Source organism: Grampus griseus (assembly GCF_964374135.1).
Source record: "Grampus griseus genome assembly, chromosome: X".
Taxonomy (NCBI): domain Eukaryota; kingdom Metazoa; phylum Chordata; class Mammalia; order Artiodactyla; family Delphinidae; genus Grampus; species Grampus griseus.
In genome coordinates, this window is record NC_138999.1 from 16,521,400 (window position 1) to 16,538,854 (window position 17,455).

The following is a 17,455-nucleotide window of genomic DNA, read 5'->3' on the forward strand; positions in this document are numbered from 1 at the left end:
CACAACTACTGAGCCCGCGAGCCACAACTACTGAAGCCCGCGCACCTAGAGCCCGTGCTCCGCAACGAGAGAAGCCACCGCAATGAGAATCCCGCGCACCGCAACAAAGAGTAGCCCCTGCTCGCCTCAACTAGAGAAAGCCCGCATGCAGCAACGAAGACCCAATGCAGCCAAAAATAAATAATGTATATAAATAAAATAAATTTTTTTAAAAAGAATTTATCATCTGAACCAGGACATTTTGGAATGAAAAGGAGGTTATCGATGTCAATGCTAGGACAATAGGCAAACACCAGGACAGTCCCCTGGCAAACAGGGACATAAGCTCACTCTAAAGGTAAGGATATTCACAGTGCCTACGTCAAAGGCTTGTTCTGATGACTAGATCAGATCAAAGAGGCAAAGCACATAGTACACACTAGTAAATGCTAGCTATGATTTTTTTTTTCTTTCTCCCTCCATTCATCCAGCAAGTACTTACTGCCCTGGCATGACGCTCAGCTCCAAGAAAAGAACAGTAACTCATTCTTTTGTTGTTTTTTTTTTTAATATATTTATTTATTTTTGGCTGCATTGGGTGTCCGTTGCTGTGCGCGGGCTTTCTCTAGTTGCGGCGAGCGGAGGCTACTCTTCATTGTGGTGCGCGGACTTCTCATTGTGGTGGCTTCTCTTGTTGCAGAGCACAGGCTCTAGGCACGCGGGCTTCAGTAGTTGTGGCTTGCAGGCTCTAGAGCGCAGGCTCAGTAGTTGTGGTGCACAGGCTTAGCTGCTCCGCGGCATGTGGGATCTTCCTGGACCAGGGCTCGATCCCGTGTCCCCTGCATTGGCAGACAGGTTCTTAACCACTGCTCCACCAGGGAAGTCCCAATACAGCCGCTCCCTATCCCCAGCGGGGTGCCTCCTCTTGGGCCACAGTGTGTGTGTGTTACAGTCCCAGGACTTTTTTTGCACAAGCACAGTCACAACACATGCAGAATTAAGCACCAACCCACAGTGAGCACCACAGGTCAAGAGCTTATCTAGTCCACAATGACTAAAGGATTTTATTATTATCCCAAAGTCCCTGATTCAAGGAAGCTGCTGCAGTTTGACAAAATTTGCTATCACTGCATTTCACCAAGGGCGTTGATTACCCAAATTTTGTAACAGCATGTAATGTTTAAAACCCCAGTAAATGCTCTCTTTCATTTCTGCGGACATCCCATTACAACGAACTATGGACAATTTGTCCACCTAGACAGCCTTGCAGACACACATATTACGAAAGCTGAGTTACTCTAGCTTGCGTTTGTATTGAGATGCATTTATGTCTTTCGCCAAGAAATAAGCAGTTTGCTTCAGTGTGCTAAAACAATTTTCTCTAAAAGTCAATACCGGGCTTCCCTGGTGGTGCAGTGGTTGAGAGTCCGCCCGCCGATGCAGGGGACACGGGTTCGTGCCCCTGTCCGGGAAGATCCCACATGCCGCGGAGCGGCTGGGCCCATGAGCCATGGCCACTGAGCCTGCGCGTCCGGAGCCAGTGCTCCGCAACGGGAGAGGCCACAGCAGTGAGAGGCCCGCGTACCGCAAAAAAAAAAAAAAAAAAAAAAAGTCAATACCCACCATGAGAGGTAGAAGTTCCTTATTTCACACAAAAGTTCATTGGCTTCTAGGGGCCTGGGACTCTAATCACAAGTTCCCTTCCCACCTTCCCATTCACACCCCTCCCCCAAATTTCAGTAAAATTGGTCTCAATTACTATCACCATAAATCCTCACACTTGAATGTTTCCATATCCAACCTCGGGGCCTGGCCCTTTCCCCCTCCTCCTCGTTGTTCATATTTTGCCAGGCCCATGCTCAGCCAGCCTCCTTTTCTGCCCATTTCTGACAGCCCTTACGGAAGCCTTGTTCCATTCCTTGGGTGGTTGTTAGATCTAAAGTACCAGTCAGGCCCCATCACTGGAAACACAAAATATCGATCTAAAAAGAGAAATTCTATCAAGTAAGCTAGATGTGCATAATTCAGAACAAATCGTGGGCATATCTGTTTCTGTTGTACTCCATGCCTGCCTGTCTTGATTCAAAGAAGCTTAATTAGCGGTGTGTGTTTTGATTTGATGGTTACACAGATATGTTCAGTTTGCAAAACTTCAACAAGCTTACTCTCATGTGCATTTTATATATGTATGTTATACTTCCACAGACATTTTAGAAAGTAGCTTACATCATGTAAAGCTCTATGTAAAGTAAGCATATATTACATCTCACCTACACTAGTGTTTGTCAAGCTGTTTCCAAAAGAGTTCCGGTTGCCATAATTAGTGGGTCATGCAATCAATTTAGAAGGTCCATGTTATATTTAGTGTCATATCTCTTTAGGATACTTCTCTCTGTGATCGTTTTTCAGACCTTCCTTGTTTTTGATGACCCTGAAAGTTTTAAGGGGTAATGGTTATATATTTTGTATCACTTCCTCTTTTGGGATTTGTCTGATGTTTTCCCAGTGGTTAGATTGAGTTATGTATTTTGCGCAGAAGACTGCAGAGGTAAAGTGCCACAGTCAACACATCATGTCAAGGGTACATATTATCAACGTGGCATTGATATTGACTTCCATCACCTGACTGAGATAGTGGTTGTCAGGTTTCTCCACTATGAAGTTATTCTTGTCTCCTTTCTTCCATAATTTAAAAGGAAGTCATTATGCATAACCTAGACTTAAGGAATGGGGATTTAGGCTCTCTCTCCTTGAGGTCAAAGTATCTACTTAAATTATTTGGAATTCTTTGGCAAGGGGTATTTGTTTATGTGCCCCATTTATTTACTTATTCAATCTTCTTTACATCAATATGGACTCATGGAAATTTACTTTATACTTTAGGCTTTAATCCAATACTAATTTATTTTGTTATTCAAAGTATTTCAGATTTGGCCACTGGGACCTCTTCAGGTGGCTAATTTGTCCCTTTGACATACCTCCATCAATGTAGATTTTTTAAAAATCACTTTCTGGCACTACAAGATGCTCTGTCTCATCCTGTATATTTCCTGCTTCAGCCCTGGAATCATTTTTCCAAGGAACCTTGGTTACTTTGCTAGAGAATGCTTTTAGAAACCTAAATCTGACTGCTAGGTGTGTTTTTTGCTACTGGATATTCACTTCTTCTAGGTCCTGTCAGCTGCTAGAACATGAAGCATGTTAGTACATGTGTGTACTAACCTGTATATATACATATATCTATAAATATTTCATATAGAAATCATCTGAATCTATTTTCAGCTAAACATGAGGTCAAATTAATGTCTTCAACTATAAATCATAACCACAAGAATCATTCTAGCCTATTCACTTCTATAACCTCCCGTCCAATCAGTGAGAAACTTGGCTCTCCCATCTGCCATTCATTTACTTAACTGTTAAATTCCAGTACACATGTATAACAGTATCAGAATTTCTAACCTGTACCCCCAGGGGAAACAGCATCATCAACTAAAGTACAGCACTTACGTGCAATTTCTTTTGCCTTTACTCTTACAGATTCTACTCATTTCCAAAGTCATTTAGGGCCACGCCTTATCCCCCATCCGCTTCACTAAGATTGTTTTATGCAATTATAAAACAACTAGACTATCTTGTCACAGTATGCATTCCTTCCTAGGATCACCCAACTACTTAAATGATTTTTAAAATGTGCATACATTAATATTTACTCTTTGTTCTGCAAACTTCTCTGGGCTTTCACAAATGCATGTCATGTATCTAGCATCCAAGTATTATACAGAATATTTTGACCACCCTAAAAATTACCTGTGTTTCAGCTAGTCAACTCTCCTTCTATTCCCTAAACCCCTAGCAACCACTGATCTTTTTACTGCCTCTATAGTTTTGCCTTTTCCAGAATTTCCTATAATGTGGGGTCATACATTATTGTGCCTTTTCATACTGGCGTTTTCCACTTAGCAATATGTATGAAACATACATCCAGGCCTTTTCATAGCTCAGTAGCTAATTTCTTTTTATAGCTAAATAATATTACAATGAATGTAATATAGTTTGTTCATCTATTCACCTACTGAGGGGCATCTTGGATTTTTCCAGTTTCTGGCTATTATGAATCAAGTTACTATACATTCATGTACATGTTTTTGTGTCAACATAAGTTTTCAAATCATTTGGGGAAATATCTAGGGGCAGAAGTGCTAAGTCATATATATTTAGCTTTGTAAGAGTATGTTAACTTTTTGGGAAGCTGCCGAACTGCCTTCCAAAGTGGCTGTACCATTTTGCACTCCCATAAGCAATGAATGAAAATTATGGTTGCTCTGTAACCTCATAAGCAGAGGTGAAGTGTTGTTCAGCTATTTTATTTTTAATTGGGATATATGTATTCTTATATCTAAGTTTTAAGTGTTCTTTTTAATATTTTAGACATGAGTCCTTTATCAATGTGTTTTTGAAAATATTTTCTCCCGGCCTGTGGCTTGTATTATGTAGAGAACAAACATATGGAAACCAAGGGGGAAAGAGGGGGTGGGATGAATTGGGAGATTGGGATTGACATCTATACACTATTGACTCTATGTATAAAATAGATAATTAATGAGGACCTACTGTATAGCACAGGGAACTCTACTCAGTGCTCTGTGGTGACCTAAATGGGAAGGAAAGCCAAAAATGAGGGGATATATGTATATGTATGGCTGATTCACTTTGCTGTATAGTAGAAACTAACACAGTAAACTAACACAGTAAAGCAACTATACTCCAAAAAAATTTTTTTAAAAAGGAGTGAAATAAAAACAGCTGAGTTCCAAAAAAAAAATTTATAAGGTCCTCACCAGCGTTCTGTGTGTGTGTGAAGGGGCGGGTAAGAACACTTCACTTGAGCCTACCTTCTTAAAACTTAAGTGCACAACACAGTACTGCTGCACAGCAGAACTTTACAGCATATTCATCTTGCATAAATGGAACTTTATACCCACTGAATGGCAACTTCCCATTTCCCTCTCCCCCCCAGCCCCTGGCAACCAAGGTATGGAAACAACATCCACCCATTGATGGATGAATGGATAAAGAAACCATGGCATATATATACAATGAAATATTATTCAGCCTTTAAAAAGAAGGGAATCCTGCTATATGCTGACCAGCATTCTTTGAAAAGAACAGAGAATGAAAGAGTGCATCACACACAGTGAAGGCAACTACTGCTTCAGGAAGTGTTTTGCAGCTACATGTATGTGTACATATATGCACATGTGTACTGTATGTGTACATGTATGCTAAGTTGCCAGGTTGTTTTTTAACGGCAAGACATAGTCAAAAAAAAGGCTTGGGGCTTCCCTGGTGGCGCAGTAGTTAAGAATCCACCTGCCGGGGCTTCCCTGATGGCGCAATGGTTGAGAGTCTGCCTGCCAGTGCAGGGGACATGGGTTCAAGCCCTGGTCTGGGAAGATCCCACATGCCGCGGAGCAGCTAGGCCCGTGAGCCACAACTACTGAGCCTGCGCATCTGGAGCCTGTGCTCCATAACAAGAGAGGCCGCGACAGTGAGAGGCCCGCGCACCGTGATGAACAGTGGCCCCCGCTCGCTGCAACTGGAGAAAGCCCTCACACAGAAACGAAGAACCAACACAGAAAAAATAAATAAATAAATACATTTAAAAGTCATCTTCTTAAAAAAAAAAGAATCCGCCTGCCAATGCAGGAGACACGGGTTCGAGCCCTGGTCCAGGAAGATCCCACGTGCTGCGGAGCAACTCAGCCCATGTGCCACAACTACTGAGCCTGTGCTCTAGAGCCCACGAGCCACAACTGCTGAGCCCGCGTGCCACAACTACTGAAGCCCACGCACCTAGAGCCCGTGCTCTGCAACAAGAGAAGCCACCACAACGAGCAGCCCAAGTACCGCAATGAAGAGTAGCCCCAGCTCGCTGCAACTAGAGAAAAGCCCACGGCACAGCAACGAAGACCCAATGTAGCCAAAAATAAATAAATAAATTTATATTAAAAAAAAAAAGCCTAAGAGGGAATTCCTTGGTGGTCCAGTGGTTAGGACTCCACGCTTCCATCGTCAAGGGCCCGGGTTCAATTCCTGGCCGAGTCACTAAGATCCCGCAAGCCGCGTAGTGAGGGAAAAAAAAAACAGCCTAAGGAACACTGAGTACACCAACAAATAATACGTGGATTTGGAAGCCAGAAAGACCTGGGTTCTGATTCTGGCTGCTTATGACCTATCTAACCTCTGTGAGCCTCCATCTCACCACCTCTAAAATGGGGGTAATACTATTTACTCCCCCGAGTTGGTGTTAAGGAATCAATGAGCTGGCAAACAGTCCACCAGAAAGCACTTAGACACCATCCCCACCCCTGCCGCCATTTACATGGTGCCCGGGGCTAGGTTCCGTACCTGTAGGAAGGACGTTTAAAGGAAATATACAAAGATGGGCAGTGTCAACCCCGAGCCCCCATCACAGGACCCCCTTCAAGCCTCTCAGGAGAACAAATCATCACCGTTTGAGAGCCGCAGGGTGGGGAAGCTATTGCCCAGCACACTGGCTGATAAATCATCCAGCTGTGGGTTGTGACCAGAGGGAAAAATCACTTTCCAAGATAAGAGTGTTTTCCCATTCTTCTTGGCAGGAGGTGGGGAAAGGCAGAAGGGGAGGAAGGCCTTGTTAAAGAAATACGCATTTGTTTTAAGCAAATCACTTTGAAGACAGGTGGTTTTCATTTTGAGAACAAAAGTGATGCTTAAAACAGTTAGAGGGTGACTCCTGATACCAGCCATGGGCTTGCCAGGAGAGGGAAACGGGGCCCTGGGGTCTGGAGTGCTCCCAAAGTGCCAGAGCAGTGACGGAGGCACATGGGGTGGGGAGGGTCTGGCACAGAAAAGAGGGAACTAACTTTATCAGCTTGCAGTCGCACACTACTTAAAAGGCATCCACTGTATCAGTCATCCAAAGCCTCTATTCGTTCAACAAATATTTGCTGAGCATCTACTATGTGTCTAGAACTGAGTTAGGCGCCGGGGATACAGTGGAATAAGACAGACAAGGCCTCTGCCCGCACCAGGGCTGAAATTCCAGTGAAGGAGACAGCAAGTGCCAAGTAAATCAATGAGGCAACAAGGGATTTACAGGCTGTGATGTAAGCGCCCTGCAAGAAATAGATGTGATGATGTGACGGGAAGGGAGAAGGAAACTTAAGATGGAGGAAGTCCCTTTAGATAAGATGGCTCAGGAGGGCTTCTCTGAGTAACACTTGAAAGCAGAACAAGAGCCAGCCAAGCAAGAGCCAAAGAAAGGGTGCTCCCAGGAGAAAGCACCTCAAGTGCCTAGGCCCAGCAGCAGGAAGGGGCTCAGCAGGTGCTAGGGTGGCCAGGGCGGTGGTATGGTAGGAGGAAGTGGCCAAGTGGGAGGGTGACCGCGATGAGGCTGCAAAGATAGGCACGTGCCAGATCATACAAGGCACAGCCGGTGGTGGGCAAGAAGGTGGGTTCCAATGAAGAGCAACAGAGAGCTACTGAAGGTTGGTACATTGTGATACATGACTTTGATGTTGGTTAAGGAAAAAAAGGCACTCTTAAATCATTGCACACAAAACAAAATGTACAGATGATACAATGTCTCCAAAATCAAGGGTAAAAATTACCATTGTGTTACAGCTCATGAGTACAGTTATTAAGGAGTCTTGCCAGCTAGAGACAAACTGTTTTAGCCTAAATATGAGATGAAATACATGGAATTCAATGGGGGCAAAGGGGTGGGAGAACTTGTAACTGACAAGGGAACACTATTATTAGCAATTAACTCACAGGCAGCAAATATAAAGCACCCGGTAAAACTAATTAACAAGACAGGCTCTAGAAAATCCCCCTAAACAAGCAAACACACCTAATGGTGGGAAGGCAATTAGGAATTGACCCATGTGCATGGAGGTTGGCTGAATCCATGAACAGGATGACTGAAACAACTGGATGTAAAGTCACGGCGAAGTAGCTCTACACCTACTTCTGAATCAGAAATCAGATAAATTGCTGAGCAGTGTTCTTCGAGGTTTATCATTCCTTTTTCTTCTCCCTTGCGCCGGCTGAACATAGGTATTGATAACTTGGAAATTCAAAGCTGAAGCAGAAATGGCTCTTCTGAATGATCACTCTCCATCTAGGGCTCTTAGCACAGCCTCCCCAGTCCCCATGATCTCTAAGGCAAACAGATCTGTGAGACATGAGTGCGACACACTCACACCTTCTCCCCGAGACCTCCTTGTTCTGGGGAGTCATGTACCCATGAATAAAAGGGCAACCAGGCCAACTGGCCGGCCTCAAGATAAACCTATGACACCAACCGAGGGAACTCGACGGCCACAAAGGCTGCCCGCAAACAAGCTGGGGACAGCAACATGGATGGCATTTCAGAGCCCAGCACACTGCTTGCACTGATGGTCTAATATCCCACTGAGGAAGGAGAAGGGGTAAAGGAGAGCAAAATACATCACTTAGGGAGTGCTGACCAAGTGCCAGGTGCTTTCACGCTCATCACTCCAAATAATACAGCAATCCCATGAAGTGCAGTGATCACAATTTTCAAGTGAGAAAAGTAAGACCAGGAGAGATTTGTTAGTGGCCCCAGGCTACAGTTAGCTGAGTGAGGATTTGAGCCTTGCCTGCCACCTGGGCTGGCATCGAGCAACAGGACAGTGACATGAAAAGCCCCCGATCTAACTTTCTGTCCTGCCTCCCTGTCATTCTCCTCTCCTGCCCCCTTATTCCTTCCCACCACAGGAAAGCTGGATTCCACACCTGGCTTCATCCCAGCCTCCCAACTCTGTCAGCTGCCTCAGAAATGTTACCTACTCCCAACCCTTGACAGGGACACTTCACCCGTGAAAGGGCCATCTGCAGGCGTGGGGACTCGGGGGTGGGCTTGGCTGACTGGGGTTGTCTCGTGTGCCGTGTCCCCTGGAAAAAACTCATTGACAGCGGTCAGGAGAAGGAAAGAGCCATCCCGCCAGATGACAGACCTGTTCCAAATCTTTATAGGTGCCGCTACCAAAGGGGCTCAGCCAAAAGCCACTTCTGTCACTGAGGAGGGCTTGGGGAAAGAAATTCCCTTCCTCCGCAAACAAGAAAACTGAAACACCTGGGTCCAAATGGAAAACGGTGTTGCTCACCATCTCGGAAGGACTGAGCCAGGACCAAATTCCCTATCGTGCCTCCCTCCCGGCCTACGAAGCAGTCGGGCAACAGGCTACAAAAGATGCAGACATAATAACAATCGAAACAGATGTATGGCCTACTTACAATCTCAGACGCATCGGCAGCATTCGGGGCTTTGGCTGCCGAAAGCTCCATACCGCGGAGCATGAAATGGTGAGAGCGGGCTGACTGTGTCTGAACTCTGGGCAGGAGTGTGTTCCGTGCTCGCCGAGAACTGCAAGTCCCTGTGATTCACTTGGCAGCAGAATTATTCTAAGCATCCTGTCCCGTACCCAGCCCACCCGCCCCTCCCGCTACATATTCACACTGGGTGGGTTTTTTTTTTTCTCTCTCTGTGCTTATTTCTCTCACAAATCGAGTGAAATGCGTTTTTTTTCAAAATGAATCCAGTCTCTGGCACTTGAGAGTGTGGAACCTTTATGACCCCGGGGAGAAAGAGGAGAAAGAGCCACCTAATTAGGAAGAAGTTGTAACTAACATCAGAGAGGAGAGCTGGAGAACCACAAAGTCTGCAGTCACAGCAAAATGGAGATTATTCGAGACAGCTGAAACACTCCACCCAGCCTCCAGGAGGGGACATGCACGGGAAACAAAGGGCATATGGTGTTTGCTTTCTTCAACATCCGTTCTCACCATTAAGAGCTGCACCAGCAAACGCTCAGTACTTACATGAGGACAAACCTCACTCCAAAACAGACTTGAAAATACAGCTCATAATCAAATAAATGACTGTGCAAAGCAGAGGCCTACCTTGATTTTTCTACTACATATAAAGCAAAGTTTAATAAAGTCCAGATAACTGGCAGAATGTCTATTTGGCTTAGTGAAGTGTGAATTACACTTGAAAGAAAGTCAATTTTTGTTAATTCCAAGTTCATATAGTAACTCGAAAACTGACATATTCAGGACAGGATTTTATTTTTTTTCCTCCAGGAGAGATTCCAACGGGCTAACTTAATAACTAGATAAGAATGATGTTCTATTATTTACTACTAATGACATTTAAATATTTCTATCCTAAAGCAAACAGGTTTTTCTAAAGAGACTTAAATCATTAATATCCCACATAAGTTAATGTTACCACCATTCCCACTACTGCCCACACTATTACATCATCCAAAGGTAAACTTCAGAGCACTCCCTGACCAGACTGTGAGGAACTCCTGAACTGGTGAGATCTGAATTGATGACACTTTTCACAGAGACGTAAGGCTAGGGTCAGCTTCAAAAATGCTCAGGTACCATTACTCACAAGCCTACCCAGCAGAGTCCACTCTTGGTCACAGGTGCCCACCTATCCCCCATAGAGCCCATTCCCAGCTCCGGAGTGGCAGCCTAATTAATTGCAAACCAATTATTGGTTCAGGGTGGGCAACAGGAACTCAGCTCACCCAATCAGACTGCAGGAAAGGCCTCCTCCTACATACCAGCTATGAACAAGGAAGCAGAGGGCCCCGCTTCCCCGCCAAAGGATGCCATCCTACAACCAGAGAAACCAGCCCTTGGGTGAAACTACTGCCAGACCGATACCATGGTGGAGAGACAGCAAGAACACAGGTCTATGATATCACATTAAGCAGCTGATCACACTGCCCTCAGGGTCCACCCTACCTGTAGCCTCCCGATTACTGAGATAACAAATATCCATGTTTAATCCAGTCCCAGAGAGGTTTCTGTTACATGTGATCTAAAGCACCGCTGACAGGAACGGTCTGCGGAGCCAAGAGCAAGAGTTTGTAATTTGGCAAAAGAGACTCCTCTAAAGTTAATAAAACACTCACAGAAAACATTCCGCTTAATGTTAAAGAAAAGGGAGAAATTACAAAGATGAGTGGTTGCCTAGGGCTGGGCGTGGAAATGGGAGTGACTGCAAATGGGCACAAGGTTTCCTTTGGGGGTGATGGACAAGTTCAAAAATTAGATTGTGGTGATGGTTACACAACTCTGTAAATATACTAAAAACCACTGAATGGGACACTTCTAATGGGTAAATTTTACAGTATATAAATTAGATCTCAATAGAGCTGTTTAAAAAAAAAGGGGGGGACTTCGCTGGTGGCGCAGTGGTTAAGAATCCGCCTGCCAACGCAGGGGACACGGGTTCGAGCCCTGGTCCGGGAAGATCCCACATGCCGCGGAGCAACTAAGCCCGTGCGCCACAACTACTGAGCCTGCGCTCTAGAGCCCACGAGCCACAACTACTGAAGCCCGCGCGCCTAGAGCCCGTGCTCCGCAACAAGAGAAGCCACCGCAATCAGAAGCCCACGCACCACAACGAAGAGTAGCCCCCGCTCGCCGCAACTAGAGAAAGCCCGCGCGCAGCAAAGAAGACCCAACGCAGCCAAAAATAAATATAATGAATAAATAAATTTATTTAAAAAAAAAGCTACATGGGAGCAGATGCTCATTCAGGAGAAGTCACAGGTTGAGGAGACTTTTCCTCCATCCACACCTGATGGCAGCACGCCCCTGCTTAAAATCCTTCCTTCAGTGCTTCCTGGTAGAATCCAAGTTCCTTACAAAGGGACGCAAGGTCCCTGTCACCTCCCGACCTCACTTTCCCCAGCTCCCATTTTACTCGCAGGCGAGGCTCACTTCCAGAAACTCATCAAATTGTTTCCCCTCTGCCTCTGCTCACACGGCACCTGCTTCCTAGCTCGCTCTAGCTGTCCTCTTCACTGATCTAGTCCTTCCTATCGTACCCCAGCTCTTAGGTCCTCTCCCTTTGGGTTCCCTGAGCAGACTGACTGCTTGTCACAATGGGTTGAAAAAGTATGTTTCTGGGTCTATCTCTCCCACCAGGCTAGACTCCAGGGCCTAGAACAGCACTCCAGACATGACAGACACTTGATGGACACCCACTGAACTGGTCTGAGCTTTCTCTTTGGGGAAGGACACCAGCTTCTCCTATAGGTCCCTTGTGTCATTGACATTGGGGGTGGGAGAGCCAGAGGTAGGTCCCGCATGTCCTGGCTCCCGCCCACACGCACTTTCCTAGAGCGACTTCAGGCTCAGCAAGGGACACAGGTGCCCACAACATGTACAAGCCACCCTGTAAGAAATCCCTGTCTCCGACCATGCTGAGCACTTCTGCTTCTTGGCTCAAACGCTCCCTGATGCAGAAGGTAATGGTGACAGTGCACAGCATCTCTCTCACTGTGTACAAGCTTTCAAGCAAAGGAAGGGCAGGAATGTCTGACTATTTTTTCTGATTATGGGGTGTCCTTATTTATTTTTAACCCTTAGACAAGGTAAGGAGCTGGGGTACCAAAAGTCACAAACGCAACAAGAATGGGAAACACTTGGTTTTAAAGCAAGACTACACATTTTAAAAGGGACCCAATAGATGCAGGAATGTTGGCAAGATCGTCTCCACCTGGTGTCTGATCTTCCTGCAGATCTCAGGGGAAAAGATTAATAGCAAAATTTAAGAAATGTTAAAAAGCCAGTTCCTGGAGAGTCTCAGTGTTCAAAAAAAAGAAAAAGTCACTCTGTGAAAGGAACAACCTGCAGAAACCCACCGTGGAGTTGGCGCTCCATCACAACACAGATACGGCCCAGCCCTCCTGCTTGTCCCGGCTCTCGCTCTCGGAACACCACCACAAATGAAACTCCAACACAGGAGCGAGGAAAGAGCTGAAACAACACTTCAAATATTCACAACGGTGATTTCAACTCCTACCTCATAATCATGACTCCTCTTTCCCATATTTGGGTCCCAGCTTCCCTGGACACACTCCGGGAACCTTCACAGACATTATCTAATGCTGAGCAGGTCAGCAAACCAACCGTTAAGTACTCTCCTTTTTCTCTATGCTCCCTGATTTAAGCCAGCCTGGGCACAATCAAGAACTGGTCAATTCCCTTGGCGGGCCGGGGTGGGCGGGCTTTCTCAGGGAGTTTAGATCAAACAGGAAGCCCTTGGGATGTCAGATAGTTTGTCTTTAAACATCTCAATCTGATTCCAACAGTGAAGTTTTCAAAGCTGTCATTATCCCCCTTCTCCCCTACCAAAAGAAAAACAAAGGTGACAGATTTATTACCAAATCACTTCAGTAGCTTTTTTTTTCTCCCTAAATACCTGCCTAGCCTCAGCCCCTGTGACTCTAATCCAATCAGTTTGGTGTGTGGACTGGGAATCCATGGTGTTCAAACTCCCCCAGGTGATTCAGGGGATCAAGACAGCCCCAAAATAGAGGGCTGGGTGAAAAGGGTCAGTTACACCCTTGTTACTAAAAGAAGCATCAATCTCGGCCTTCCCCCATTCACCCAGCCTAGACCCCTGAATCCGAATCTGCATTTTAACAAGATGGGAAAGGACGGATCTGGAAAGCTGGAAGGCACGATAGAGCTTGAGAAGCTCGGGCTATACCATCACCTGGCTTCACAGTCTCCTAGGCTGTGTTTTATTTGTTTCCCCTTCACAAGTGAGAGACGCAGCAGTGGGAGATCACCATCAGAATTCACATCCCCCAGTTTGTCAGGATCTTACTGATGAACGACAAAAGGGCCAAATCCCGCTCCCTCCCTCCCACCCTCCCAGAAACTATTAGATTAAATGTAAAGGGAGTCAAAAGACTAGACACAGCCTGTTTTTTCAATAAAAGCAATACATTTTTCCATTTGTGCTGGCAGCGTCAACACTTACATTACTGCGCATGTTTAAAGCTACCAGCCACATTCGACTCCTACATGGGCACAGCAGCAGGACCTGCAAAGTCTTTGAATATTAAAGAGCTCTACGTGGACCCAAAGCACGCCAAGGTGAATAATTCTTAGGACTCATGAGAACTATTAATTGCATCCATTCTTAAAAATCAATATACTTCAAGAAACTTTTTAAAAATTCATAAGCTTATTTCTCTTGTTCAAATAACATCATAAGGCCTTCACAGGAAGTCGTGGTTCCAAGTGAATGTAGCTGCATATTAAAAAAAAAAATCTCTCAGTAGCCTAACACCCAGCTCAGCAAAGATTTCTAGCAGGTTCTTAGAACCTGACAGATTATGGTACCCGGTACCCCTCATGCTAATTAAGCTCTGCATTGTTGTTGTTGTTGTTTTAAAATTTATTTATTTATTTTTGGCTGTGTTAGGTCTTCACTGCTGCGCGCGGGCTTCCTCTAGTTGTGGCGAGCGGACGCTACTCTTCGTTGCGGTGCGTGGGCTTCTTAATGCCGTGGCTTCTCTTTGTTTCAGAGCACGGGCTCGAGGCACATGGGCTTCAGTAGTTGTAGCACGCGGGCTCAGTAGTTGTGGCTCGCGGGCTCTAGAGTGCAGGCTCAGTAGTTGTGGCACACGGGCTTAGTTGCTCCGCAGCTCATGGGATCTTCCCAGACCAGGGCTTGAACCCGTGTCCCCTGCATTGGCAGGCGGATTCTTAACCACTGCGCCACCAGGGAAGTCCAGTTGTTGTTGTTTTAATGTAGCCAAGGCCACCCAGACAATCCTGTACCCCTGTACCATAGTACAATCAGGAGTGAGAGAGCATGGACTCGAATTAAACCACCAACAGGTTCAAATTCAGCTCTGGCATTGAGTATTTGTTCTCCCCTGGGCAAGTTACTTAAACTCTCTGGTCCATGGGAAATGCTGTATAAGAGCAGACCTACTAGAGAAGGGACTTGAGGATATGGGGAGGGGGAAGGGTAAGCCAGGACGAAGCGAGAGTGGCATGGACATATATACACTACTAAATGTAAAAATAGATAGCTAGTGGGAAGCAGCCGCATAGCACAGGGAGATCAGCTCGGTGCTTTGTGACCACCTAGAGGGGTGGGATAGGGAGGGTGGGAGGGAGGGAGACGCAAGAGGGAACAGATATGGGAACATATGTATAACTGTTTCACTTTGTTATAAAGCAGAAACTAACACACCATTGTAAAGCAATTATACTCTAATAAAGATGTTAAAGAAAAAAAAAGAAATGTTGTATAGGAGTTTGCTGTTTTTCCCTCCCAGTATGTAGTACCATAAATGATACAGATAAGAGAACTATGTACACAGGAGGTGCTCAATTATTACTACTGGTTAGAGAACACTCCACCCAGATTGCATTTCCTTCAACGAATGTTTCATTACCCAACACGAGCAACCTTCTGGTTGTATCAAGAGAGGTGCTTGCGGGAAAGTTCTTTTTTCTTTCCTCTAATGGCAAAAAAAAAAAAAAAGAAAAGAAAGGAAGAAATCAATGAATATGTAAAGTTCTCCCCCTCAAATCGTGTACTTAATATGGTTTATTTATATTATGACATTTATTCTCAGTGGATAAGCATTATTATAGAAAAAATTATGAAAAGCATTTGAGCAGGTGAAAAATGCATTCTACAAAACAGCAGACTGGTACCAATGACATAACACTTATTGAGATCACAAATGCTGCTTTCCAGAACGTTCTGGGTAGGCAAATGCCAGACAACTGCCTTCACAGTATTAATACTACATAGTAATATATGTAGTAGTAAGAGAGCAGAGGGAATTGGGATGTTGAAACTGTTTAAGCTACCCATTTTCATCTGTTTTTAAGCACTCATAACAAATGAACAAATGATAGATCATTCAGTGTATTTATTAAATCCACTTCCCTGGGCAGTTTCACTAGCCAACACTTTAACGTAAACTGAGTTGCCCTAAGAATTAAACAGTAATGTTCCTTTATTTTTCCCCCCACCAGAGGCTCATTTTCAGAACACCCATCCTTCCAGTTAGTTCTTACGAGGCAATCATGAGAAGTCGGGCTACTGGTGTTCAGATACCAAGCCTGACCTATAATACAGCTGCAATCTCCATCAAGTCAGGTAACTGCTGTGGGCTTCAGTTTTCTGTCTGTAATACAGGAATAATCACTACCTGGGGTGGGGTTGGGGTGAGGATTAGCTGAGTTAATGCACATTCCCTACAATTAGGAGAGGAGTAAGTAATACACCGTTACTGGATAAATAATAAGGCCTCTACTCACAACAGCAAATTCACATTCCTTTTCACTCTGTGCCAGGTCCTGAAGTGGTTATAAAAAAGGTAAAATAGGCTCTCCCCGTCCCTCAAAATGGGGCGGGGTAGGGGAGAGGAGTAATTACTGTCTGTGTTTAAAAAAGAGAAGAAGAATGAGAGCAGGAGGGAACCCACCCACTACTTCCTCCCTGGGTTTAGCCTTGACAGTGACTCAGCTGCAAGGGTCGCTCTCATCAGCAATATCTCCCTAGCGCTGTGACCTTCTAAAGCTGAGGGGAGCCAAGCTTGTTCATGCCTCAGGGCCTTTGCACTGGCTGTTCTCGACTTAGATGGCCCGAGTAATGACAGGAACCTCCTCATCACTCAGGTGTGAACTACAATGTCACCTCCCCCAAGAGGCCTTCTCTGATGACTCTGGCTGAAACAGCTCACACTCCACCGGTCAGTCACTCTATCCTTTCCCCCTCCTGTATTTCTTTGTTGCATGTTTCATGGTTTACAGTTTGTTTGGGTTTTTTTTTTTTTTTTTTTTTGCTTGTCTGCAGTTAGGCTCTCTTTCCTCTGTTACAATGTACGCTCTCTAAGGGCACAGACCTTGTGAAGCACATTCCTAAAATGGCACCTGGCACACGAAGGGCATTCAGTGTACAGAGCTAGGTAATATATGTGTTTGATAGTTTCAACAGCTGTGTCATATCTGCGTCTGGTTCCGATGATTGCTTTGTCTCTTCAGACTGCATTTTCTTGCCTTCTGGCATGGCTTGTAATTTTTTGGTTAAAAGCCAGACATTTTGTATAGAGCAGTAACTACTGAGGTCAATGAGCCCTTAGTATGGGGATTTATGTTAATCTAGTCAACAGTTCGGCTATGTTGACGTGGGTTGTTCCTATGGACATCAGAAACTTCAAATTCCTCTAGTGATCTTCTTTTTTTGGTCCCCCTCTTGGCTTTGGGGTTTCCCTTTGTACTGCTCCCCAGAGAGAGCCTGTCTCTAGCAGCTCTCCCTGCTGTGATCCATTGTTGTTACTCCTGAAGGCTTGTTAGCATGCTGGGGGGGAGAATAGGTTCTCCTCAGTCTTTGGAGTGCACATGGGGCCGGGGCCTGTGTCTGGGAGGTGAGGGTTCCCCTTCACAACAGCTTCTGCCCTTCTTCCGGGGACAGAGCTCCGCCACCCCTTTTCCCCAGCTGCAGGGGGTGCTCTCCAGCGTTCTTAGTCCACAGCCTTGATGCCCTTCTCCATGCAGATTAAGACTTTTTTTTAGGTGAGGTGGGGGGCTGGGGCTGAGTGGAATTCCTTCCCCC

General features: G+C 45.3%; 1 protein-coding gene across 7 annotated transcripts in view; it reads right to left on the bottom strand.

Annotated features, from left to right (window-relative positions):
* SH3KBP1 (SH3 domain containing kinase binding protein 1) overlaps positions 1-17,455 on the bottom strand; it is a gene marked incomplete at its 5' end in the record, with an annotated part of 295,684 nt that overhangs the window by 251,682 nt on the left and 26,547 nt on the right. Inside the window, one exon of one of the 7 annotated variants that reach the window (XM_082681422.1) lies at positions 9,286-9,336. The exons of the other annotated variants lie outside the window; for them this stretch is intronic. Coding sequence (XP_082537548.1) covers positions 9,286-9,336 — 51 coding nt within the window. Of the gene's footprint in view, positions 1-9,285; positions 9,337-17,455 lie in introns of those variants that run through there. 7 annotated transcript variants of the gene reach the window in all.